The sequence below is a fragment of the Vigna unguiculata genome, chromosome 3 (assembly GCF_037176805.1).
Source record: "Vigna unguiculata cultivar grain cowpea cultivar isolate G323 ecotype 2 chromosome 3, ASM3717680v1, whole genome shotgun sequence".
Classification (NCBI taxonomy): Eukaryota; Viridiplantae; Streptophyta; class Magnoliopsida; order Fabales; family Fabaceae; genus Vigna; species Vigna unguiculata.
The window spans coordinates 11,150,480-11,177,103 of NC_140794.1; the positions used below are offsets into that span (position 1 = coordinate 11,150,480).

The 26,624-nt window shown below is 31.0% G+C and overlaps 1 protein-coding gene across 2 annotated transcripts; it reads left to right on the forward strand.

Moving 5' to 3' along the window:
* Nucleotides 1–14,204: 14,204 nt before the first annotated feature.
* Nucleotides 14,205–17,764, forward strand: LOC114178814 (malate dehydrogenase 2, peroxisomal). 2 transcript variants are annotated; one of them, XM_028064917.2, is made up of 10 exons: nucleotides 14,205–14,324; nucleotides 14,472–14,555; nucleotides 14,660–14,875; nucleotides 15,116–15,430; nucleotides 15,703–15,792; nucleotides 15,874–15,957; nucleotides 16,943–16,978; nucleotides 17,094–17,183; nucleotides 17,269–17,363; nucleotides 17,452–17,764. In XM_028064917.2, the coding sequence occupies exons 2-10, from the start codon at nucleotides 14,484–14,486 to the stop codon at nucleotides 17,522–17,524; spliced, it is 1,071 nt and encodes a 356-aa protein (XP_027920718.1). In that variant the 5' UTR covers nucleotides 14,205–14,324; nucleotides 14,472–14,483; the 3' UTR covers nucleotides 17,525–17,764. The 2 variants fall into 2 exon arrangements, with proteins under 2 accessions (XP_027920718.1, XP_027920717.1); XM_028064916.2 differs by having other exon boundaries at nucleotides 14,239–14,555.
* The last annotated feature ends 8,860 nt before the right edge of the window (nucleotides 17,765–26,624 follow it).

Genomic DNA, 26,624 nt, shown 5'->3' on the forward strand with positions numbered 1-26,624 from the left:
AAGGCAGCATTTCATTTTATAGGCAAAAGTGGTTGTAGATACTTAAGTAATAAGTATATAGGTTGGGTATTCCTTAACCTTTCTGTTTAGTTAATTTTGCACGATATTTTCCTTTAAAATAAAGAAATCAAAGAGTGCTTCTTACCTACCTCAGAGTGATTTTCCTTTTTAGTTTGTGTTTTTTGTTTCACATTCATATGGTTCAAATGCGTGGACGTTCATTTGGGCACGATAGCACACCAACATTGAAAACTTTTGGTCATACAATTATTAATTTGTGATTATAATTTATTGGCATCACAAAATCTCAGGTGTATCTAAATTAAACTTAAAATATACACTTAACCGGATAAACCGTTAGAAATTCAAGATGAATTAAAAATATAAATAAATAAAGTGACTAATATATTAATAGATCCATTAAGCTATTTTCTTAAGATTTTGAGATATAAATAGTATTTTGATATATTACATGAATTTGTTTATGACTTATTGCCTAATATTAATATCAGAACTAATGATTCATATGGTTACGGGTGTTTATGTATTAAGATTTTGAAATAAATTTTAGTATTTGAAGAGATTAGATGTTGATTACACAAAAAAGTTACGAGTTTCATACAGATTCAGAATTTTCTTGGTGCATGCTCATTCAACCATAAAAGGTTACAAAAATATTCCCTTACGTTGTGTAATTATGGTATGTATCCGATGAATGAGACGCGTTGACTTGAGACCGAGGCATCTTTAATATATTTTTTTTTACAGATTAAAATTATTATTTGTGGTTCCTGTCCTAACGTTATTTTTAGGAAAGGAAAGTTTAATATTAATTTGAGAGTAAACAATTCAAATAAATTTTACTTAAAAATTCGTTTAGCTTTATCCATAAATTTTTCTTTTTATTTCAATGAACCTTTTTTATACAAAATATTTGATTAATTATTTAAGATTCCGTTTTTTAAGTGAAAAAACGAACCTGTTAAAAATTACCATTAAAGATGTTCTTAGATTTGAGGTGTAATTTATAAGACCAAGTAATCATATTCATTCGTGTTTGAAATATTATATAAAAGTAAAAGATATAAATAAAATTTTATTCGCCAAAGTCGTCAGATATATTTTAACAAGTTAATTGATAAATATTTTGAAAAAATCAAGCTAAAACTTTAGTCATGCATAAAATTTTATATATAAAAATTGAACATTCGTAAACGAGTATTTTCTTTGAATTAGAAATAAAATTTAGAAAAAAATATATTAAAACTTTTATAAATTAGTTTTAAAAAATTATTTTATTTTTCTTTCCTAACGTTACTTTTTCACAAGTTTTAGGTTCTACGATTGGATTTTCAAGCGGGTTATGTTTGGGAATGGAATTTTAGAAAAAAAGACACTTATTTTTTAATTAATAATCATATAATATTTATACAGAAAATAAAGCAAAGATTAATATTAATCCGCTGTTTTTTGTTTCAAAAATATAAAAGTTAGATATCATTATTTAAATTTCTTTTTTCAAAATATAACTCGCAAAAACACACGCTCACCATCTATCTATCTATATCTATATCTATATATATATATATATATATATATATATATATATATATATATATATATATATATATATATATATATTATAGTTGATATGTAAGAAACATTCGGAATATTCCAATTACACATATTAATTTATATAAGGGATATTTTTATGCCATCGATGTCCTATCAGATTCTAACTGGCATTATTTCTAAACAAAAGTTTTAAAGTTTTGTAAATGTGTAAAGTTAATTTTTTATGAACCTATGACATCTATAATCGGGAATTAAATTAAAGATCAATTTAAAAAGTTCACTTGTTCTGACGTATTTTCATACATACAAAGTTGATGTTGAAATATGTTTATATAAAAAATATTTATGTTTATGAACTCTGCAAATATCACACATTAAACTGATATTTACAGTAATTAAGACTAAAGAAACAAGCATGTTAAATAATTTTGAAATATAATATTATTCCATGCCATTTCATTTATATTTAAAATATGGCCTCGTGTTATACGTGGCCAATGCAAAATTTATATTACTCCTCTCGCATTACACGAGTTGAACGCACGTGCTCACATGGAGTTATATGTATATAATACTAAAACTATTTTTTAGCATTTAGTAATTAGTTGCACCCGCACCTTATTTCAAAATGGGAAAAATGTCTTTTTCTCTCTATTATTTTTTTAATTGAATTTGACTTTAAGGTTAAGGAATTTAGTATTTTAATATTTAAGATACGTGAATTTAGGACAACTCAAATTTAACATATTTTTTACCGATTACAAAGTTGAAAAACTATAATAATTTATATGTTTTATCAATTTTAACATATAAACATCAAAACACGATTTAACAAATATTAAGACCAAAAATAGTTAAACAAATTTCAAACACTTGTAGTATTTCATAATTAATATATAATCTTTATATATATTTGATATATGGTTGAATATTTAAAAACTAAATAAATAAGACATTTTCACGAATAGGTATCATATGTTATTTTTATATAGTCTTATTTTATGTTGTTTTGTGTTTTTATAAATGCATAATATAATGGCATACTTTATTTCTAAATATTAGTCAACGAATCACGAAAGTAAGCTATAAACGTAATCTATTAAACTTATAGTTTTTTTCGGCAATCCAACCTAACAAACCAAATCATAACTCGAAATAATAATTAGGTCAGTTAATTTTCTTTTAATAATATAAACATAAAACTTTGTAATGTAGTTAAGCAAAAAAAAGAAAAAGTAATATATTCAATCTCAGGTGGGAGAATAATAAAATCTTGTTACTATTAATATTATTTAATTATTAGAATTATATATATATATATATATATTTATATATTGATATATATAATTTTTTTTACAACAAGTTTCTTTTTTGTGCTTTCGGTGAAATTATTAAGATATTAGGTACAATATTTTTAAGTAAATTATCGTTCTAAATTTTATAATTTTTGTCATAATTTTATCTTTAAAAGATGTTTTAGAATAATAAAAAAAATATTTAAATTATTATTGACATTGATTTCAGAATATATATATATATATATATATATATATATATATATATATATATAAATAAGTGAGTGATTTTAATTTGTTTATTTATTAAGAATCAATATTGAACAAAGGGAATTGTTGATCAAATAATTAATTAAAGAATTTTTATGTGTTGTATTGAATGCGTTTATGTTTATATATATATATATATATAATATAATATAAATTTATATATATATATATATATATAATATAAAATTATATATATATAATAATAATATGAAATGAGTGATTTTTATTTTTTTATATTTTATAAATTAATTGATTAAAGAAATTTTATTGCATTAAACGTGATTTAATATTTATTTTTGTAATTTTATTTGAATTTGTGTAAATTTAATTTTATTGAATTTTGTTTGAAATTTATAATAATGAAATATTGTATTTTATTTGAACATTGTTATTTTTTATTGAAGTTTTAAAATTTAGTTTTACATATATATATTTTATATATTTTTATATAGATTTGTTTAATATTTTAATAACTATACATTTTATTATAACTTTTATACCATTTATTTATATATGGTATAAATATATGTATAATGACCTCTATTTCATCAATATCTAAAATAAAAAACAATTATAAGAATTATTAATATTTTATAAAATTACTCACGTAATATGTATATCAATATCATTTTTCTGTCCAAATATAAATTCTTCATATAACATATGTATAAAATTTCAACATTTCTCAACATTCTACATATTCATCCAAGCTTACTATAAATATCCAAAACCATAACACGAAGAAGAATAAAATTTCACTGCGAAAGCTTTCTCTCCATTTCCATTTCACCAACTCAAAACACCATAAATCTCAACATTGCAAGGTTTGCACAAAATATCAATTAACTCAATAGGAAATTAATTCTTTCACAATATCTCAAACCCAAATTATTTGACAAGTATACATAATTTATCTAAATTTTCTACAGATGGAGTCCTTTAAATCAAGTGTTTATTTTTTTAATTGACATGTAAAACATTGCTAATTTTCTCTTGCCTTACACTCTTGTAGTCCAATATCTCTATCACTTAAAAATATATTTTCATTTTAATTTTTTATAAGGTTATTATTACAATTCATTGAATGTGATTTTATCTTATTCCTTTTTTCCCTTTTTATTTTAAATAGTGATTTTTTAATATATATATATATATATATATAATTAATACTTTTAACTTTTTTTCTTTTTATTATGATTTTTATTTTATTAAATCACAATATTACTCAAGGTTGCTCTTGGTAAATTTCTGTTACTCTTTGATCATGGTGTTATGCTTAGAACTATAACCGATGTTTTGATTGATTGTTTAGGTGATTTTGTGTGATATAGAGTTGTAGAGAGCAATAGTGTGAGTAGGAAAACTTGTCTTAGGTAAGGGAAGTTAATTTTAACTATTATAAGTTTGAATTATTTTGATTGTTTGTATTGACTTTGAGATTGGGATTTTATGACTAATTATAAATTTTGATTGTTAAGAGTTCTTGAATTGAGATTTAGAGTATTGAATTTCAGGATTAGATGTGTACTATGAAAGCTTGGGTTTTTTATGCTATGTGTTGCAAATGTGAATATGTTGGTTTGTTTGAGTGGTTTCAATGCGAATTTGGTATGTTTTGTACTTGTATAAAGCATGGAATGGTATTTTTTGTGTGTTTACACAGTCTAATTTCAGGACTTTGTTGTCTATGTTGTATAGACTTGTTGGACGAGCCCTATCCTCACTAGGCGAATTACCAAAATCGAGTTTGGACGAGAGTCAAGAGATGGTCTACTTGATGGGTGAGTGTCAAACTTGAGTTTGGCAGAGGGTTATGAATTGGGTACTCATTGAGCAGATTTACTCTCGCTAGCTTTAAGTTGGTTCCATTATTGGACTCACTAGGCGAGATGCACAAACGTTGAGTAAGTGAACTCCCAAGGGATGCTCGTTGAGCGAGTGTGTACAAGAAAATAGTCTATTATCTACAAAAAAAAATTTGTAGACAACATTAACATCCGTAGGTAATAAATAATATTTACATACAAAAATTTCATAGGTAAGTATGATGGGTTTTGACAAAAGTTTTTCATACAAAAGATTACCTACGAAAGTGAGCGTAGAAAATAAATATCACAAAAAACATATAAAAATTATTTAAAAAAATTACACGCGAAAAAATATTCGTATATAAAAATTATATTAATTTTTTAATTAAAAACAATGTTATCTACGTAGCAAATTTCGTAGATACTATATTTTTTATTTTACCCTTAGCTTTAAGTTTTATTCCAAACCCAAACTTTGCAACACGATTTAGGTTTTTCCGAAGTCCTTTTGCTCGACTCCATCTACTAATCCATCTTCCATCTTCCTTTCATTCACGATTTTTTAGATTTGCAAGAGTTCGATTTTAGGTTTCTCTACTTTGCCTAATTAGGGTTTCTTGTTTGAAATTGTTATTTGCTTTATTAGCTCCAAATTTGTGGTTTTCTTTGTTCACTCCAAATTTGTAAGTCGTTCTTTTCTTCCTCTATTTTCTAACCCATGTCCATCTTCCACTCATTCACGGATTTCAGTCTTCAAGAGAAGTTTGGGCGATCATAATGTCTATTTTTACCTCTTTTATGTGTGTTTATTGTCATGAATAAATCAACTATTTCCTAGCTTTTATCTTGTTATATCCTCAAGTTTAGTGTGTTTTGTATTGTTTTGTATTTAGTTATTTTATGCTTGTTTTGCCTCTAATATCTCTTTTAAGTGTGTTAAATAAGTTAATAGGAAACATTTGTGGTGGAGGAAAACAAGCAAGAACTCAAGGGAGCATGATTCGACAAGAAAATATTAATTTTGAAGTAAATACCTACGTCGGATGCCACTAGAATCACGACCAGTCCTTCAAATACATAATGTTGTCAAACTACCCAAGGCTGAGCGGTGGAAAACTGGGGCTAAGCGCCACAAAGTTGAGCGGTGGAAAGTGGGACTGGACGCCATTCAATTCCTAAAACCTGGCGCTGACCGCTGCTGAGACAAGGCTGAGGTGGCGTTGTTGACATGTAAAAAAAATGGGTTTTTAATCTTGTTTCTCGTGAGGGTTTGGTCCATTCCTCATTTTGCATGATAGAGAAACACTTTTAGATGCTTGGAGAGCCTTTTTGAGGTTGCTAAGGGTGTTGGGAAACTCTACCACTCCTCCTTGGGTCTTCTCCTCCATTCATGGTGGGTTTTCCCCCTTTTGGGGTTAAAGAGGAAGATAGGTTGCAAATTGGAGATGGAGACGTGAATGGGAGACACAATTGGAGCATGGGTCAGTTGCCAAGAACCTTGGGAGAGGGCTTGCATCTTCTCTTTGGTTTTCATTTCTTCCCTATCTCTTCAATTTGTAAAACCTAGGTTCTCCACCATGGAGATCTAAAACTATTTGTTGAGATTAGATGTAATGGACTGAATTCTTGTGTACTTTGTGATGTTAATCCATATGCTTTTCCATTTCTATGTTAGGATTTGATTTCCATGCTTAATGCTTGCTTTGGTTTGGCCACCCATGCATGATTTGTGGTTCTTGAGGTGTTGGAAAATGTCTTTTGAACTTAGAACTGAAATTAAATGCTTAATGGAGCTTGTATCTAGGGATAACACATGATTCATTAGTAATCTTAAGACTCTTGAACTTAATGCATGACTTCTCTTGTTGAGGATTCAAGAAATTGGAACTTGATGAGTTATCATAGACTCAAAGTCACTAGGAATAGGATTTGAGTATTCTTATAGTTGATTTTGACTTGAAATTAGAATTGAGATGTTTGTAAATGCATGAGAATAAAGTGAATAAAATCTAATCTTGACAATTGTATATAATCTATGTTAAATTTTTGTGCACACCAACTGTTTGATAAAATACGAAAAATAGTTTCTTTGTGTTTTTGTGAGCTTTGTTGTCTATTTGAGTTATGAATTGTGATATTTGTCATTTGTTGCACAAGTCCCTGTGGAAAGAATGATATTTATTACTTGCTATGTGTGACCGGTGCACTTGTCATTTTTCACATAACAGGTGACTCAAGGAAATTGTAGAGAATCACATTAAGTTTTGAATTTGGTTGTTGGAGATGGATTCGAGTAGTAGTTATCACAATTACTCCAAGCTCGAGTGGGAAGATAAGGATTGGGTGTTCAACGAGAAGAGTGTGCACTCTAACATGGAACCCACTGAAACACATCTTTCACTCTCACAGATTTTGTCAAACACTTTGAATGCTTCTTTTTCGCATCTGATCATCTTCCACCATCGATGATACTAGGGTTGTTGGTCGCAATCACTAGAGCTCAATGTCGTCGTCCGCCACTTCAACTTCTGATAGGATGCCATTTGAGCCATATGCTTGAAGAAGGTGTGTGGCTCTCACTCAATTGCAACAATTTCGTTTCCTTCTGTTTCCTTCTAATTGTTGTGTTTCGTGGATGGACGAGTTTAAAATTAATTGAAGTTGAGTTTTGAATTGGAAAATTACGCGTTGTGTGGTTTTTCATTGAACTTCAATGTTGAATGATGTTAATTGCCTTGTAGTTTTTGTTATCAAAGCTTATCTCTATATTTATATGTTCTCCCGACTTGTATGGTTTTAGCAAAATGAGAATATCATGTGTGTAAAAATGGAATAGTTTAAGACTAATTTTACTTAGTGACATTTTTTCTGCTAGGGTTAGGATGCATATTTTATTCATGTAGAGGATATAAGTTATTGTCCTTTTGTAAAATGAATGGTACAAAGAGCTATTAATTGAAGTTTTTAAAATCTGTGATTTCAGCTCTACTATGATAAGGAGAGACTTATAGGTGAGCAATCTGAATTGTTAAAGGCATATGTATTATCTGTTATCTAAGTGTGAATCAATGTAAAAACTTGTAGTAGTTCTATGACTATTGTATGCTTGTGAATTCCCATGCATATGCCTTTGCTAAGATTATATAATAATTAGATAATGAAAGTGTGTTGCTGATGTGATACATACACAAATTCTAGTATGCTAATAAATATGAGAGTTTGGGGGACATTGCTATTTTTTGAAGAAGGTTTTCTCTTTATAGGTAAAAGAGGTTAGCTATAAAGTTGTAATAATCTTTTCTGAAGATTATGTTCATGGGTAAAGATTGAGTGAAATAATGTTATGTCATGGCATAAATGGTTTGAGAAACGATTTTTGCATCCAAACATAATTGTCGATATAGCTACATATTTCTTTTGGATGATGACCTTCTTGTTGATAATTTTGATCCAAAAAGGTAAGTGTTTTTTTCTTCGTTTTATAAAAGTTCTCCCAAAGAGTGTATTGTTATTTGTGTACTGGCATTTTCTTTTTGTGTTTGGATTTTAAAGCATGCTTTGATATAAGCATTGGTTTAATTGGAAATTGAGATTCTTATATAAGCATTGGTTTAAATTATGTTTTGTATTGTGAACTTTAATTGTTGATTCATAAAAAGACGTTGCATGGATTATTACAAATTTTGTTTTTCTTATATATATATTTAAGTTACTGATGAAGTTACTAGAACTATTTCGTAGGTAACTTTCGTAGGTAAATTATCTACGAAGATCTTCGTACGTAAGTTACCTGTAATATTTCATAGGTAACTTGAGTACTACATTTTCCACAAGCAATTTTGTAGATAATTTTTGATGCCTTGGTTTCGTAGGTTATTCGTAGTTAATTTTCTATGCCTTAATTTTGTAGATAAAATTCATGATATGGTGTAGTTTGATTAGTCTTGTTATGTATTTTGAAGAACTTCAGTAAATTATGCATTTTGAAACACTTTATTTTGTAAAAGGACTACAACTACACTATATTTGTATGTTTGCGTATATTTCTCTTATCTATATGGCTAGTTAGCTTAATATTCTATTTTCTTGGACGGTTACATGTTTCACTCTGACTAATCAGCTAGAATTTTTGGTCTAATGACAAGTACTCAATTCAACAATTGGTATTATAATTAAGATTACAAGTTTGATTTCTATTAAGGAAATTATTAAAAAGGAGAGTAGAACAAGTCTGACATCATCTATCCCATAGCGAAAGTTTGGTGGATCAAGTCATTGGATTATTATATTCTTAATTAAAAAAAAATTATATATTAATTATCATCTATAACTTGTGTAACTTTTGATCTAATGATATAACTTAATGATATAACTGTTCAATTTAATAAACTAATATACTAATCTTGTCAATTGCTCTGTGAATTTAATAACTTATTATGAAACAAAGTAGAAAATGACTATAAAAAACAAGAAAGTAGGGTAATTCAATACCTAGAGCATAAAGGGTGGGAGGCTAAGGACTTAGGTGAAAGGTAAGAATGGTTAGAAGATCACACACGGTGCAAGATCTTACATACTCAAGATAATTGAAAATAAAAATTATAACGAAACTTAAGATAATCAAATAATTTTGGGAAAAAATTCAAACGAACAAATTCATCGATTCAAGATTGAACTAAACTAATGTGAAATTATTACTGAGCAAATCTACAATTCGTATACATTATAATCATAGAATTATTTAAATAATCATATAACATTTATTCATGAAATTGAAACTAAACTGCAATCACAATTAATAAAAAATGCAAATTCAACAATAGATTCATAAATTGTTTAGGTGATCAATTAATAACCTAATATTCATTAAAACAGATTAATCAATTATAATTTGATCATCATCCAAACTCAATTCTTTCGTGATCACAAAAATGAACTAATAACTGAAAACAAAAAGATGAAGAAACATATAAAATCCCAGAGCAAATAAAAATTTATTTGAATAGGATCACATTGAATTGATGGTGAAATTTATCTTTCAAGAACTTAGAAAGAAAGAAAGAAAAGGACAGAGATGTGGAGAAGAAATAATAGTGTTGCACATGTTTAGATTTACATCTTCATATGAAAATATAACTAACTTTTATTGTTGTAACTAACTTTCCCTCCTATTTTAATAATGTTATATGGGCTGATTTAAAGGTCCTCACTAATTTTAATCAAGGCCTGTCCAATTATCTTTTTTTGTAAAGCATATGAAGCCTAATTGGATAATGATTTGAGCAAATTACTTCAATTGCCATTTTGACCTAGTAATACTTAGATATTGTCTAAGAGTGTGTTTGGATAGAGTATTTTAATGAAGCAATTCATTTTTTTGAAGAATTTATATTTCTTTGTAATGAAATGCTTTGTTTGGATAGAGAAATTAAAAAGCATTTCAAATGCAAGCATTTTTTTGAAGGATTTCATTTAGTTAAATTAGTAGAAACTCAAATACCGTCAAAATAGGTGGAATTTGAAATTATTCTCACTCAACCTCACATTCTAGATGATCCGGACGGACACGAAGACCCAGACGAGCCCGACGACCCGGACGGGCCCGATGACCTGGATGAGCCCAACGACCCAAATAGGCCCGATGACCCAAACAAGTCCGACGACCCAAACGAGCCCGACGATTCAAACGGGCCCGATGATCTACACGAGCCTAACGACTTAGACAGACCAAACAACCCGGACGAGCAGGATGACTTGGACGGGCCCAACGACCCAAACGAGCCCGACGACCCGAACAGGCCCTTCCAAATCATTGGGCCCGATGAATCGGACGAGCATGACGACTCGGACGTGCCCAACGACCCGAAAATGCGGGACGACGCAGACCTGGACGAGCCCGACGACCTGGACGGGAACGATGACTCGGACGGGCCCAATGACCCGGATGGTCTCGATGATCCAAACGGGCCTGACGACTCGTACGAGCTAGACTATCTAGACAGACCCGACAGTTTGAAAGCGTCCGTACTAGTTGTCGGGCCCATTCGAGTCACAGGCCTGTCTAGGTCGTCGGGCCTGTCCGGATCGTCGAACGTGTCCAAGTCGTCGGGCTTGTCCACGTCCTCGGCCCCGTTTGGGTGCTTGACCTCGTCCTAGTCATCAGACCCGTCCGGGTCTTCGAGCCCGTCTGTGTGTACGGGCACGTCCGAGTCGTCGATTTTGTCTGAGTATTCGGACCCGTCCGGGTATTCGGCCCCGTCCGGATTTTCGGGCTCGTCCAGGTCATCAGGCCCATCTTGATCATCGGGCCCGTTCAGGTCGTCGGGCCCGTTCCCGTCTGGAGCATTGGGCCAATGACCTAGATGGGTTGGACCGGGCCATATTGACGAACTTAATGGCACAATTGTGTAGTACAGGCCATCATGCCTCTAGATCATCGGGCCACCCAGCCTATCGGGGCTTCCTAATCGGTTCAGCTCGGGTGAGTCGTCGGGTCTAACCAATCCGGTTGTGTAGTTGGGTCTGCCCAACCCATCTAGGTTGTCGAGCATGTTTCCAAATTTATCATGAACTCAAAACATAATTAAGCGTAAAATAAATATTGTTAAAATTAAATTTTATTTCACAATAAATTCAATTTTTTTTTTCAAACAAGAAATCGAAATGTAAGGTATTTCAATTTCCTTATCCAAACAAGTTATTTAAAAAATGAATGAAATTTAATTACAAGCAATTCAAATACAAAGCATTTCAAATTCTAAGTATTGTTGAAATGCTACATCCAAACACATGGTAAGGTTATTAGAACAAAAATAAATTTAGCTAGATATGTCAAATGAGTAAAAGTTTAAAAGAAAATAAATAAATTAACGACTAACTTTATTAAGCCTATTAATTTTTAACTCACTAAATATATATAAAAAAAAATTCTCAAATATGTACTATCCGTTTATCTACTATGGCAGGATTTTTACTTGTTTATATATTTTTACCTTTATTTATTTGGATTGAGGTAAGGATGAAAAGGGAAAAGGGAGAAAGAAAGTGAACAAAATAAAAAAATAAAAATAAGTGTTTGTATTTGAGAAATTAAGTGTGAATGAATGGAAAATTATAACCAACTACAAAAATATTCTTAGTTTATTTTTAATAAAAATGTTAAAATTTAATAATTAATTGTGAAGTAATTAATTTATAAAATTGAAAATAATATTTCAATTTCTGGTAAAATTTTATAAAGTACATGAAAGTAAATTTTTATAAACAAAGCATTAATGACTATTGTGGTAAATAATACTTAGTTTTATCAAACAAACTTGATGTGATTGGACATGAAAAAAGACATACTTCTTAAGTTGGTAATATTGTATCAAACAAAATTTAATGGTAATTTAGAGAAATTAGTGTATAAAAGTAACATTTATTTTAACTTAGTGATTTAGTAGAACCATTTAGAGGTGCTCAATTGAACTAACTTGATGTATTAGACCTGGCTCACTAATAAGTTACTCCAATGCAAATTGAATTATCGCAAGTTGATGTATTTAATTTTTAGCGAAAACTTATAAAGTGACCAATACTTTAGATGTATTGGGTAAAATCAATAAATTAATTAGTTATTGACTTATTTGATTAATTTATAAGTTAGTATTAAGTAAGTATTATATTTTAAGACTTCTAGTTTATAAGCTAAGCTACTTTACCTAACTTGTAAGTTATTTAATTTAATGTTCCTCTATTATTACTACTTATATTTTAATATATTACTTATTATCCTTAATTTATTTTTACTTATTACTACATATTTCAATTTTATTTAAACAATTAATTATTTTACTGTTCTATTATTTATTAAGTTATTTTTTAATTATCTTGAATATATAATTAGTTTCTATTTTTGTCGTTTTTTTTCATTTTGGTTCAATGTTCAATTAAGTCATAATTTTATTAATTTTCTATCAATTTAGTTCGTTATGCTGACATGTTTATAAAGATTAGAAGTTGACACACTCATATTAATTATTTAAACACCGTTAACAAAAAAATATTGACTTGACAACAAATTAGAACCTAATTGAATACTGAATTAAAATGAGAATCAAATTAAAAAAAAATAATAAAAATAGAAACTATATGTGTATTTAAACCTTTTCAATTTTTAATGTAGTTCAAATAGAAAAACTTTACAATATAAACTCAAGTAATTAATATTTTATTATATAATACTTATCAAAATTATATAATGAAATTTAAAAAAATAAATTCAATATAATAATACTTTAAATTAAAAAAATAAGAAATAAATTTATAAAATAAATAAAAATGAAATTTAATTAATACTCATTACATCAACTTATTTAAATAAAACTATTTATCCAAATAAGAAAAATCCATATAACTTTTAAAAAATAAACATAAGTACTAAAATGTTTAATAAAAAATTGATTATCTTAAAAAGAAACTACAACTATAATTACATAATAACATATTTTTGTTTAAAAATGTAAAAGTTGTATATATATAATAAAATTTACGTAATTATTTTATTTGACGTGATTTATTATTTATCAACTATAACTAATTTAATCAAATAAGCAACGTTATAAGTTTGAAACTCATCTCGCCATAAGTAGATAGTTTTGTCTAATACAACTTTAAAATTTTAAAACACGAGATCAATTTAATTTTAAACTAAAAAAATGTGACAGAAAAAAAATTAAATATATTTTTAATTCTTAAATTCAGATATAAAATTAAAATTCGTTCTTTTCTTAAATTTTAATGCATTTTTATTTTTAAATTTTAAAAATAGATGAATATAGTTTTTTTATAACTTAACTAGGTTAATTTTTTTGACTTATTCAACGCATTTGAGATTAATAATTGGATTGTTTATAGGTTCTCGTTCTAATGGCAGTTGCTGTCCATTAAATTTAAATAATTATACCTATTTAGGTTTTAAATTTAAAAAATAAATTGTATCTAATTTTTAAATAAAAATAAAATCGAATTTAAAGGATTAAAACATATTTAATAAATAAAATATACCATGTTTTTTTTTCACTAAATATTTCAATTTTCCTTTTAAATAAAAATCGAGACAATATATCAGCAACTCAGAGTTAGATAACCCAATCACAAGTAACATAACATTTTTATCCATCTAGCGTGTGAGTCAGGTCTGGTTCTAACTAAAAAAACAGCCATCTTAATCATGAACCAAATAGTTAGCAATCTGCCAGAAGCTTTGTTAAAATTGTGAGAGCCACATTCAATTCAGACCTAAGAAGATGATAGGATAAGGGTTCAGAAATCTGGATTCCACAAAAAATTCATTTTTTCGAGAAATTTTTTTAAAAGGGAAAAAACATTGGACGTATATGTCAACTTCCTCAATCTCATTATCGTTATTATCCCTTCATTTTATTTTCTGTTCATAAATTTATATTCTTTTGCTCCCATCGTTTCTTTACATATTTTCCACCCTCAGTTTCAACACATACTGTTTCTCTGATCGTAACAGTGATACATAAAAATGGAGGCACGTGCAGGAGCCAATCAGCGTATTGCAAGAATCTCTGCTCATCTTCAGCCATCAAATTTCCAGGTTTCTTCCTCTAATTCACGTCACATCTGGATCTGTGTTCCTTGCATGATCAATAAGCTTTAGCTTCCATTTTTTGAAACACGTTTTTTGATTTGTTGTGACAGGAAAGGGGCGATGTTATTCTCAAGAGAGCTGAGTGCAGAGCAAAGGGTGGGGCACCCGGATTCAAAGTGGCAATTTTGGGGGCTGCTGGGGGAATTGGTCAATCCCTTTCTTTGTTGATGAAGATTAACCCATTGGTTTCGGTTCTTCATCTTTATGATGTTGTCAACACCCCCGGTGTCACAGCTGATATTAGCCACATGGACACCGGTGCTGTGGTAATTTCCTCTCATTGAATTATTGATTGTCAATAACACAAGACCGAGTTGTAGTTTTTGTGCTAATGCTTAAGGGTAGTTACAATAGTTTTCCCCTATGGTACTGATGGAGATTTTTTTGAGGGGGGTTTTCTTTTAAGGATCAAGGAATTTTTTTATTGAAAATATTTTTGTGATGGAACTTAACGATGTTTAGCTGCCATTTTTTCAAATAATGCGTGTTTTTTTTTGGGATTTTAGGTTCGTGGCTTTCTGGGACAGCCACAACTCGAGAATGCACTCACTGGCATGGACTTGGTAATCATACCTGCTGGGGTGCCAAGGAAACCTGGGATGACAAGGGATGATTTATTTAAAATAAATGCTGGAATTGTGAAGACCCTTAGTGAAGGAATTGCCAAGTGCTGCCCCAATGCAATCGTCAACTTGATCAGTAATCCAGTCAATTCCACTGTTGCTATTGCTGCAGAGGTTTTCAAGAGCGCCGGTACATATGACCCAAAGCGACTACTGGGTGTTACAGCCCTTGACGTTGTGAGGGCAAATACTTTTGTGGTAGGCATTTCTTGCTGTTCTTATTCAAACAGTCCATAACTCATTTAAATTTCCTTGGTGCTGTGCTGTAGAAATAAAATATCTAGGAGACTACAACCTAAAAGTATAATCAAATTTGGAGTTAACTGTTGGATTAAATTAGTTTGTTTATATGGTTTTGAAAAGTATTACAATGGGTTGAACAAAGCAGATTCTACATGTGAGATTTTTATAGTATATGCTGGAATTGTATTAATACAGGCTGTATGTCCGACTATGTTTTCTTCTTGCAGGCAGAGGTACTGGGAGTGGATCCAAGAGAGGTTGACGTTCCAGTGGTGGGAGGTCATGCTGGGGTCACAATTTTGCCTCTTTTGTCACAGGTCTTGTAGAGAATACTCCCTTAATTTAAAAATATTATAGAATAGACAGGTCTTGAAACTTCTTCAAACTTGGTTTAACAGGTTAAGCCTCCCAGTAGCTTCACTGCAGAAGAAACTGAATACCTGACAAATCGCATTCAAAATGGAGGAACTGAAGTTGTGGAGGTACTTTCATTTTAATCTAGAACCTCAACATGTAAATGTAGTAGAATAGGGATAATTCATAAGATCCATTGCATATAATATGTTGATAATTTACGGTCATACAAATATGTACTTGTTCCTATGGTCATTTCTAAGTTGATGGCGATTGTGTCACTATCAATTTTTATGCATCCTTCTTTTCAGTTACCATTACCAACATCTGCCATATGCTAGATATTAACTGTGAAATATTAATAGAGGTCAGAGAAAACTATAATACGATGCTGCAACTATAAGTTGTTTAAGTTGCCATGAGCCTAAGATTATATAAGATTGGTGCAACTGCTCCAATTTCCTTCATCATCACAAGAGACTACAGTGGTCCCTATCAATTTTGCTTTAGATGTTTAAACAAGTGAAGATACCCTAACAATGTAAGCGATAATAAGAGGAGCGTATAAACTTGACCATATGAATGATGTTCAAACAAGTGAAAATACCCAAACAATGCTTGACAAATAGAGGAGACTATACACTTGACCATATCATTTTTAGTTAAGATCTTCAAACAAGTGAAAGTACCCAAACAAAGGTGCATACTATAATCAGAAAACAGAGACGAATACAGAGAAGTGTAGTAGAATAGAACTTATCATTCAAAGAGAGTGAAAAGTCCTCTTTGGTATCACAAAGAGTTGTGTTTAAACTGTTATCAACAAACTAAAACTAACTGAAAAATGGAAAACTTGTCAACTGTATAATAATGACTAGTAGCAATAGTTCAATAGTTCAGCTGTAAAAGAATGGCTAATAACAGTAGTTATTTGTATCATACCACATTTTGCTGGTCTGAATAGATTATCTCTACTGCTCAACCATGTTTCCATATCCATGACCTTAGCTTTTAAACAAATCTAAAATTATTTTGTTTTTCATTTCCTTGTCTATATTTGGTTTTGATGGAATGTTCATCATAATCTATTAACAATTATTATTCATGTTACAGGCAAAAGCTGGTGCTGGTTCGGCCACACTATCCATGGTTAATTGTTTATCAACTTTATCTTCATTTTTCTACATATATATCATCAATCAAGTGTCAATTTTGTCATAGTAGACAAACAAGCAAAGTTGAAATCTCACTCCTGATTGTGTAGGCATATGCAGCTGCCAAGTTTGCGGACGCATGCCTCCGTGGCTTGAAAGGGGAAGCTGGGGTGGTGGAGTGTGCTTTTGTTGATTCTCAGGTTCCATTTTAACGTCCTTTTCCTTGCACTTGTTCTCCATCTTGTCTTTTAGATCTTGTTTAACATTATCATCTGCCTTCGATAGGTTACGGAACTTCCCTTCTTCGCAACCAAGGTGCGTCTCGGTCGTGCCGGAGCAGAAGAGGTATATCAATTAGGCCCCCTCAACGAGTATGAAAGGTATCACAGTTTATGAATCTATTCCCTATTTTCTTGGATATAGTAAGCAGTACAGAAGGTGAAACTTTTGCTGTGTAATGCTTCACAGGATTGGGTTGGAAAAAGCAAAGAAAGAGTTAGCAGGAAGCATCCAGAAGGGTATAGACTTCATCAGAAAATAAAATGTGACCGGCAAAAACTAGTTTCTGCTTCTTTTAAATAAGGACCTTCTGTAATGCTTCCCTTTGTTCATAGTAAATTTTTTGCCTTAAAAATAGCATTTTAAATTTTCGGTGTCATCCCTTACTACTGATGACCACTGATATGACATCAGTGAAACCGTATAATGATCTGAAAGATACTACAATATGGGTCTTTTGTACTAATTCAAAATCTTATTTTACTCGCAACACATTTTAGTATTTGTCAGTGCATAACAAATAGTAATGGCTTTTTTGTTCCTTTAGATTGTGCTGTATATGCTGAAACTGAGAAGGTTGATGATAGAACTTTGTGTTGTGGTCATAATTTTTCACTAATCAATCGTATGAGATCTAATACCAATGGCCCACTCTTCTATCACCCATCACAACAAACTAATCTCCATAATCCGGGATAAAAGCAAAATGAAATAAAGGGCAGAATTTTGGAGAAGACAAAATATATACACCATCTGTCAATGACATCATGGCATGTGGTTGTGCAAGAACCATAATTAGATTGTCTTCTTCTTGACATGTGGGAAGTAGCAAGATGAGATGCAGCAGAAAGAAAAAGAAAAAAGAAAACTTCTTTTTGGGTTGTGGACATAAATTCACTGTAGTGGTAATGCCTAAGAAGCGAGTAGAGGTCTAGAAGCATCTATAAATAAAGTTGAGTGATAGAAAATATATTCAGTTTCTCGATTGCATGTACTTCACGCAACTGAGTAAGCTCTCGTATTGACCTATTGGATTCAATTCTGGTAATCGAAATGGTATAAGTTGTGTTCCGATTAAGTCACGAGTAAGAAGATACACAAGCTCCCAAGTTAGGAAGCTGGTTAAGTAATTATTTGAGCTTATACATTTACAGTCAAGTTGCAGAAGGTTGATCTTTTACCACTGAATTTTATTATGTAGATCTAGGTTAGAGAATATAAGAGAGGAATATCTCTATTTTATCTTTTCTGTTTTTTTTTTTTTTTTTTCTGTTTTACATACGTGTTATATTTCTGTTAGGGTATTATGCTTTATGTTAGTGGGAGAGTGACTCAATCAGTGTATCACTCATCAACATATATTTATATAAATCTATGTATCATTAAATGATTCAATAATGAGAATGACAAACAATAACTCGTATTTTTGTTTATCAATTTTTAACATGGTATCTAAAGTCTAATTCATTTTTTTTTTTTATCCTAGAGCCTTCGTCTTTTATTTTTGCTCATCATGGGTACTCTTGTAGAACCAAGTCTACTTCTTCACATGTTCTTTTCTCCTACACTATTTCTCTGAAAAACTCACTAACATCAGTTTCCTCCTTTGGAAACACTAGGTGGAACCAGTAATCAACACTTTCAGTCTACTACTTCTGCTTACTCTGCTTCGGTTCATTCACAAACACAACAATCTCAGAATTGGTTTATTGATTTTAGTGCTTCTCATCATCTCACACTTGATGCAACAAATTTAATGGATGCAACATCTTCTCACGGTGGAGAGAATGTTTTCTTAGGAAATTGACAAGGTTTGCCTATTCAATTGTTTTGTTTTTCTTCCTTTATATCCATTCACAATCCTTCTGTTATCTTACATCTCAAAAACTTATTATATATCCCCTTTTTCAAAAAAAATCTTATTACTGTTAGTTGTTTTGCTCGTGACAATCATGTTTATTTTGAGTTTCATCCTTTTTTCTATTTTCTTAAATCTTACGTTGATGATCCCATTTTATTAAAATGGTCTTTTGGTTCCGATGGGTTATATCAGTTCCCGTTGATCCATCTCCTTGCCTCTGTTCCTGCTTCACTAGCATGTCTCTCCTCTATTGCCTAGTCCACTACGTCTTCAAGTCCTGCGTCTACGGCTATCATCAACCACAAGTTTAGTTTATATTCCAAATGGCACAATAGACCGTGCCATCCATCTCTTAATGTCTTAAATCATGTTCTTAAACTTTGTAATCTGTCTTCCATCCATAAAATGTGAGTGGATGTTTTGTGGAGCATGCTGTATGGAAAAGTCTCACCAATTTTCCACTTCTCCTTCTACTCTATATGTTTATCCTTTACAACTATTTTTTGTGATCTGACTCTCTCATATCACTTCATCCTTGGGCTATAGTTACTACGTGTCATTTGTTGATGCTCATATTGGATTTATTTTCTTAAAAGTAAATCTGACACCTTGCATATATTCAAACAATTTCAATCCACTGTAGAATTGTAGTTACACTAGAAAACCAAAGAGGTGCAAACAGATTGGGTGGTCAATTTCGTCCCTTCACTCACTATTTCAAATCTTTAGGCATTCATCGTCATATTTTTTGGCTCCATACACATCATCAAAATGGGCTCATTGAACATAAGCATCGTCACATTGTTGATATAGGTTTAACTCTTCTCTCCCAAGCTTCTCTCCTATTGAAATTTTTGGATCATGCCTTTTGTAGTCTATCTTATTAATAGACTCCCTTCTCCAGCACCTTCTTATATATTACCTTATTCTACCATCTTTGACAAAAACTATGACTACACTTTTCTTAACCTTGTGTTTGGATAAAACATTTCAACAATTCTAAGAAATTGAAATGCATTGCATTTGAAATTCTAGCAATTGAATTCCCTTCATTTTTTAAATAATATGTTTGGATAGAGTAATTGAAATACCTTACAATTCAATTTCTTGTTTGGATAAAATAATTGAATTTCTTTTATGAGATAAAATTTCATTTTAATAATATTTACTTTAATATATAAATTTTGAAATTAAATTTAACAAATATAATTGTCAATTTAAAATATTTAAATTCGATCAAATTTTGATCGAGCCGACTCGACAAAATTCAGCCAAATTTTGACTAGCGTAAACTCAGTCCAATTTTTTCAAATTTAGGTTAGAGCCAACTAGGTCACATTCGGCCAAATTTCGGTCTGTGTTGACTTGACCAATTTTTCCAAATTTCGGTCGAGGTCTGGATCTTCTGGCTAGTTAGGCTCGTTGACCCAGCCCGATCTATCTGCGTCGTGGTTGTTGAGCTTGTCGACCCGTCTTTGTCATCGGGCTCGTTTAGGTCATCTGGCCCGCTTGTCGTCAGGCCGTTTTGGTAGTCAATCTTGTCTGACCCACCTTGATCGTCAGTCCGCTCAACCTGTCTTTTCGTTGGGCCTGTCTAGATCGTCAAGCCGGTCTGAACTGTGTATGTCATCGGACTAGCCCGACCCGTCTAGGTCATTTGGGTCGTCTGAGCCAAATTGACATCTCTAATCTTGAACAATGAGGAATTTCACAAATTGTGAAATTTCAATTTTCTTCCTTTTTGAGTGAATTTCAAATTCTACTATTTTAGTGATTTGAAATACCTTCTTAAAATCACTCAATTTCAATTTCTTTCTAATATCTTTATCCAAACAAGTCATTTTACTTAAAATAAATTCAAATTCTCCAAATAAATGAATTACCCTCTTAAATTTCCTCATCCAAACACACCATAAAGCTATTGGTTGTGCTTGTTATCCACACAAACAACCCTATTACACACACAAATTATAGTTTCGTTCCACTACTTGTACTTTTTTAGGTTATTCCTCTTGTCATAAAGGATATAAATATCTTGATGTCAATGGTAAACTTTTCATTTCAAAAGATGTTCCCTTTGATTAAAATTCCTTCCCTTTTATTTCTCCAACTACATCATCCCTACCTTTGGGTTCTTACTCTTCCTCCATTCCTTTCGACATTTTTCCTAATGTTGGTACTCACTCTCCCACTCAACATGCTTCTCATGAATCTTCTATTTTATGTCTTGTCTCCTCTATTCCTGATGATCATACCACTGCCAGGTCATCTCAAATCACTCAACCCATTGTTCCTCCTGTTCCATCCACAAGTTCAAATCATCCCATGTAAACTTGTTCCAAATTTGGGTTCTCAACACCACTGTCGGATGTATCTATGTACTCATATATGTTGATGATATTATTTTGATAGGTTCTTCTCTTTCTTTGCTACAAACTGTCATTTCCAAACTGAACTATGTGTTTACTGTAAAGCAGTTGGGTGATCTTAACTATTTCCTTGGCATTGAGGTCAAAATGTACTCTAATGGTTCTCTTTTTTTATCTCAATTCAAATACATTCGTGATCTTCTTGCTAAAGCTAGCATGACTAATGCAAAAGACATATCTACTCCTTTTTAAGGAGGATTGAAATTATCTAAATTCGGGTCTAACTACATGGATAATCCCCTTCTTTCGTGTTCTATTGTTGGTGCTTTACAATACGTTATTATTACTCGACCTGAATTATGCTATAGGGTGAACAAGGTCAGTCAATTCATGGCCCAACCATTATTGGAACACTAGAAAACTATCAAACACATAGTTTGCTACTTAAAAGGTTCTTTTTCTCATGGCTTACAACTTCACCTTACTGCTCTCACTAATGGTTGTTACACTTTAAATGCTTACTATGATGTTGATTGGGCATCAAATATAGATGATCATACGTTCACATTAGGTGCATGTATCTTCTTTGGACCCAATTTAGTCTCTTGGTGGTCTAAAAAGCAAAATTTGATTATCTGTTCAAGTGAGGCAGAGTATCAAAGCCTTATTATCATTGCATCTGAAATTTTATGGTTGCAGTCGCTTCTCAAAGATTTCACATCAATTGTACCACCCTTGTGATTCATTGTGACAATCAAAGCACTATAGCTAGCCCTCACAATCTTGTTCTACACTCTCACACAAAACATATGAAACTTGATATCTTATTTGTTCGTGAGAAAGTTCTCAACCATTCCTTACGTGTTACTTATATCCTTGTTACTGATCAAATTGCATACCTCCTCACCAAACCACTATCTCGAAGTGACTTTTGTTCTCTCCGTGACAAACTCAATGTTATTGAATGTTTTCAATAACCTTGAGTTTGAATGGGTTTGTTAAGAGTATCAAAGGAATGTCTTTGTTTTGTCTTTTATGTTTTTCTCTCTCTATTATGTTTTACATATTTGTTATATTTTTGTTATGGTATTATGTTTTCTGTTAATGGAAGAGTGGCTTATATAATGTGTGTTACTCATCTAGGTATATTTATATAAACATGTGTATCATTGAATGATTCAATAATGAGAATGACAAACATTACCTTATATTCCTGGTTATCAATTTCTAACAATCTACAACAATTTTGCTATTGATTGTTTGTTTCCAACCACACCCTTCAAGAATGTTACATAAGAGGAAAAATGTGTTGTTTCGAACAAAACACATTAATAGCCTCTATTTAGAAACATTTTAAATCTCAAATTTGCACTTAGAGCTTCTTGTTTAAAATTGTCTAATTGAACCATTCTCATGAGCTTTCTCTTATCCTCATTTTTTATTAGTCATTTTTCTCTCTCGATCCACATATCCTTCTACCTACCATGTCCTTATTTTCTTCTTCATTTTATGATTCTTTTATTGTGATAATCCTTCATTAAAAGAGAGGTTATCAACATCGATAAATATTATAAAAAGACAAAACAAATATTTCCACTAGTGCAGATTTGATAATTTACCTCGCCTTATAGGTCTCGGTTATAGCAGAATCGAAGCCTATAAGGAGACGGTGGCAATTTTGCAATTTCAGCAACCAATATTGCTTCGGTTCTACAAACAACCGGTGCCGTAAGCAGCTTTAGGCCTCGGTTCCTTAAGAACCGAAGCCTATTAGGCAGCCCAGAAATGAAAATTTTAAAATTGGCGCCAGCGAGAACACATTTGGCCTCAGTTGCTTTTCGACCGAGGCAATATTGGCCAGTTTTAGGCCTCAGTTGAAATAGAACCGAAGCCTATAACCCTGCCCATAAACCCTAATTTATAAATTTCATCAGTGCCGCCCCCTTTGGCTTCGGGTCCCCTTCGACCGAGGCAATATTGGCAGTTTTAGGCCTCGGTTGAAATAGAACTGAAGCCTATAACCCTGCCCAGAAACCCTAATTTATAAATTTCATCAGCGTCGCCCCTTTGGCTTCGGGTCCCTTTCGACCGAGGCCATTGAGCCTGTTAAAATCCCCAAATCGCGAACCCCAATCACTATTCATCTTCTTCCCCAATTCTCTCTGCGCGAACCCCAGGTGTGATGGATCTTCGTCACTGCCGGCAAGATGAAGAACGGAACTACGGTGGAGTAGTCGCGTCAACAATGCCATCTCTGGGAGCACCACCTACACTCCAAACTCCTTCTCAACGAAATTCCCCATCCTCCGTGGCTCTGCAACTCTTCGCTTCATGCAGATCCACAAGGTAACACACTCTTCCTCTCTCTACTTTCTCTTGCGCATTCACGACTGCGATTTAGGTTTTTGACTTTTGGTAGAAATAGTTTCAGTTAGCATCTCCATTGTACTTATGTATGTGCTGCAATGGAGGATACGTCTCCGTTGCGCCGACGTTGCAGTGGAAATGATGGTTCGATGGGGCATGGTGTTGCGGTGGCTGTGCGTTGCAGAGAAGATGGAGAAGCGGTGGTTGCCGACAATGGTGGAACGTGAACTGCCATGGTTGGTGTGCGAGGAAGCTTCGTGGAGGCTGCGATTTTTTTTTTAAATATTGAATCTATGGCTTCGGTCTTTCTGCACCCGAGACAGAAAAGAGATCTATGGTTTCGGGTAATGACTGAGGCCAAAAGGGGGTGTCTTTTGGCCTCACTTTAATATGTCTCGGTTCTTAAACCGAGGCAGAATCTCGAAAATAACCGGGACCAAAAGGGGGTACTGCACTAGTGTTCATTCATTATAACGATTCTTAATGCAATCGACATCATCATGTTCAATTAAGATTGTAATTATCATCATCATAAAATATTGCTAAAAATTTAAATGAAAAACTAAAAAGCACAGATACAAAATGGTGTTTCCATCTTTTACCTATTGCAAGTACAACCAAAATAATAACACATGAGTTTTCCCATCTTGTGTCTATTACAAGTGTTGGTGATAATTAGATGCAACATGTCACAAATTTGGTTAATTAAAATATGTAGAAAAAAAATGTAAATCTAAACATCCTTATTAAGATGTCAACATTGTAGAGGACGAATCATAAGAGAAATCACTCCTTACAATAACATGTGTTACAATTAACAAATCTACAAAAGGTTAGCTTATAGATTGTAGTTGTACATGCCACACGACTTATAATCGAAAACTTTTCAAAAAGCTTAACAAATCAAATATTTCTAAAGTAAGAATTGGAAACACTACAAGAAACTTTGTAATTGCCGATGAAATTTTACTTACAAAAATAAATCTATCAGTAAAACCAAATTTACCGACAAACTTTAAAATTTTAATTAATGGTGGAAATATTTGTTGGAAAAAACCTGTCAATGAATAATTTGTATTACAGATGGATATTTTCATCAGTAATATATAATTCTTATTACTGACGAAATTTTTTGCCTGCAAATTTCATCAGTAAAATGACACCAAATTTTTTGCTTTGGACTTGACTATTTGTGGTAAAATTTGCCATAAATGAGTAAAATATAAAAGAATGATCAAAATCAAAATAACATGAATATATTTCTTGAATAATTTTGATTTTCATGAGGAGATGAAGAACCACATCCTTTGTTACTACCATGGAAGCTGTAAAATTAATTGACAAAGAATATGATTTTGATAGGAGAAGAAATATAATGATGAAAATGTCAAATTAAATAAAGGGTTAAAAATGTTTTTGGTCCTTTTACTTTGAGTCAAAATTGGAATTAGTCTCTCTGCGAAACTTTGGAACAATTTAGTCATCCATATTTAGAAATGTGTGATTTAGTCCTTTTAACTAACTTTTGTTAAGTTTATTTTATGTTTCAAACATGTTTCTTAGCTAACATTGAAGTAGAAATGGATCAAATGATGTAAGCAACTCAAATGTTATCATAAAACACGTTTGAAACGTCAAATAAACTTAACAAAATTTGGTTAAAAAAGACTAAATCCACATATTTCTAGAGTTGAAGGACTAAATTTAATCAAAGTTTTCAAACTATAATTTCAATTTTTACTGAAAGTTAAGGAACAAAAATATGTTTAACTCTTTAATAAATATGTGATTTTATAAAAGTAGAAGGATAAAAACAAGAGTAACAAGTAAAAAAGAGAGGAGAAAATCAAACATATATAAGGAATCAAATTTGAAATTTGAAATTCAAATAAATAAATAAATAAATATATATATATATATATATATATATATATATATATATATATATATATATATATGGACGAAGAGGAATGTTAATATTAGTTTACAATTTTTTTATTTACATTAATTATTTAAAAAGCTTTCTATTTTAGAAATAAATGTATAAATAAAGATTTATTTATTTATTTATTATTTAAATTTAGAAAATCAATACTAGTGTTAATATTTGATATTTTGTTACATATTTATATTTATGTTTATATTTATATAATTTAATATTTCCAAAAATCTTAAAAATATATAAAATTAAAATAGAGCTCTAAATCATAAACTCAAAACTTTAACAATTCTAATTTTTATTTTAGTTTTAACTATGAATGGTTGAACGAGTGTTACGTGTCCGAAGAAGGAAGAGTGTAGAAAAGAGTTCATAATGATACAAAAGGAAGATTACTAATAATTAAAATAATACAAGTATATAGTTATTCTGCAGGAAAAAATATATTATTAATAATTACATTGTAAACAATGCATGTATAAGTTATAAACTTTCGTGAAAGAAAGAAAAATATAATTATATTATGGATATAGTACGCAGTATTTCTTAATGAATGAACAATTTATATTTACTGTTATTTTGTTGTATCATAAAGATATAATTGTATTATTTAAATTATAAAAATATAATTAAGGATAATGTAACACCCCATTTAATTTAATGTACGAAATTAAAGGAAGTTTTACAAAAGGATAACATAATGGCGCAGTCTTGGAGTTTAAAACTCAACTCCTCACAATCCAAGGCACACCACGATGCCCAAAAAAAAACTAGATAAAAGTCTAACAGACGAGTACAGTAAACGAAACATGAAGCAATACATGGG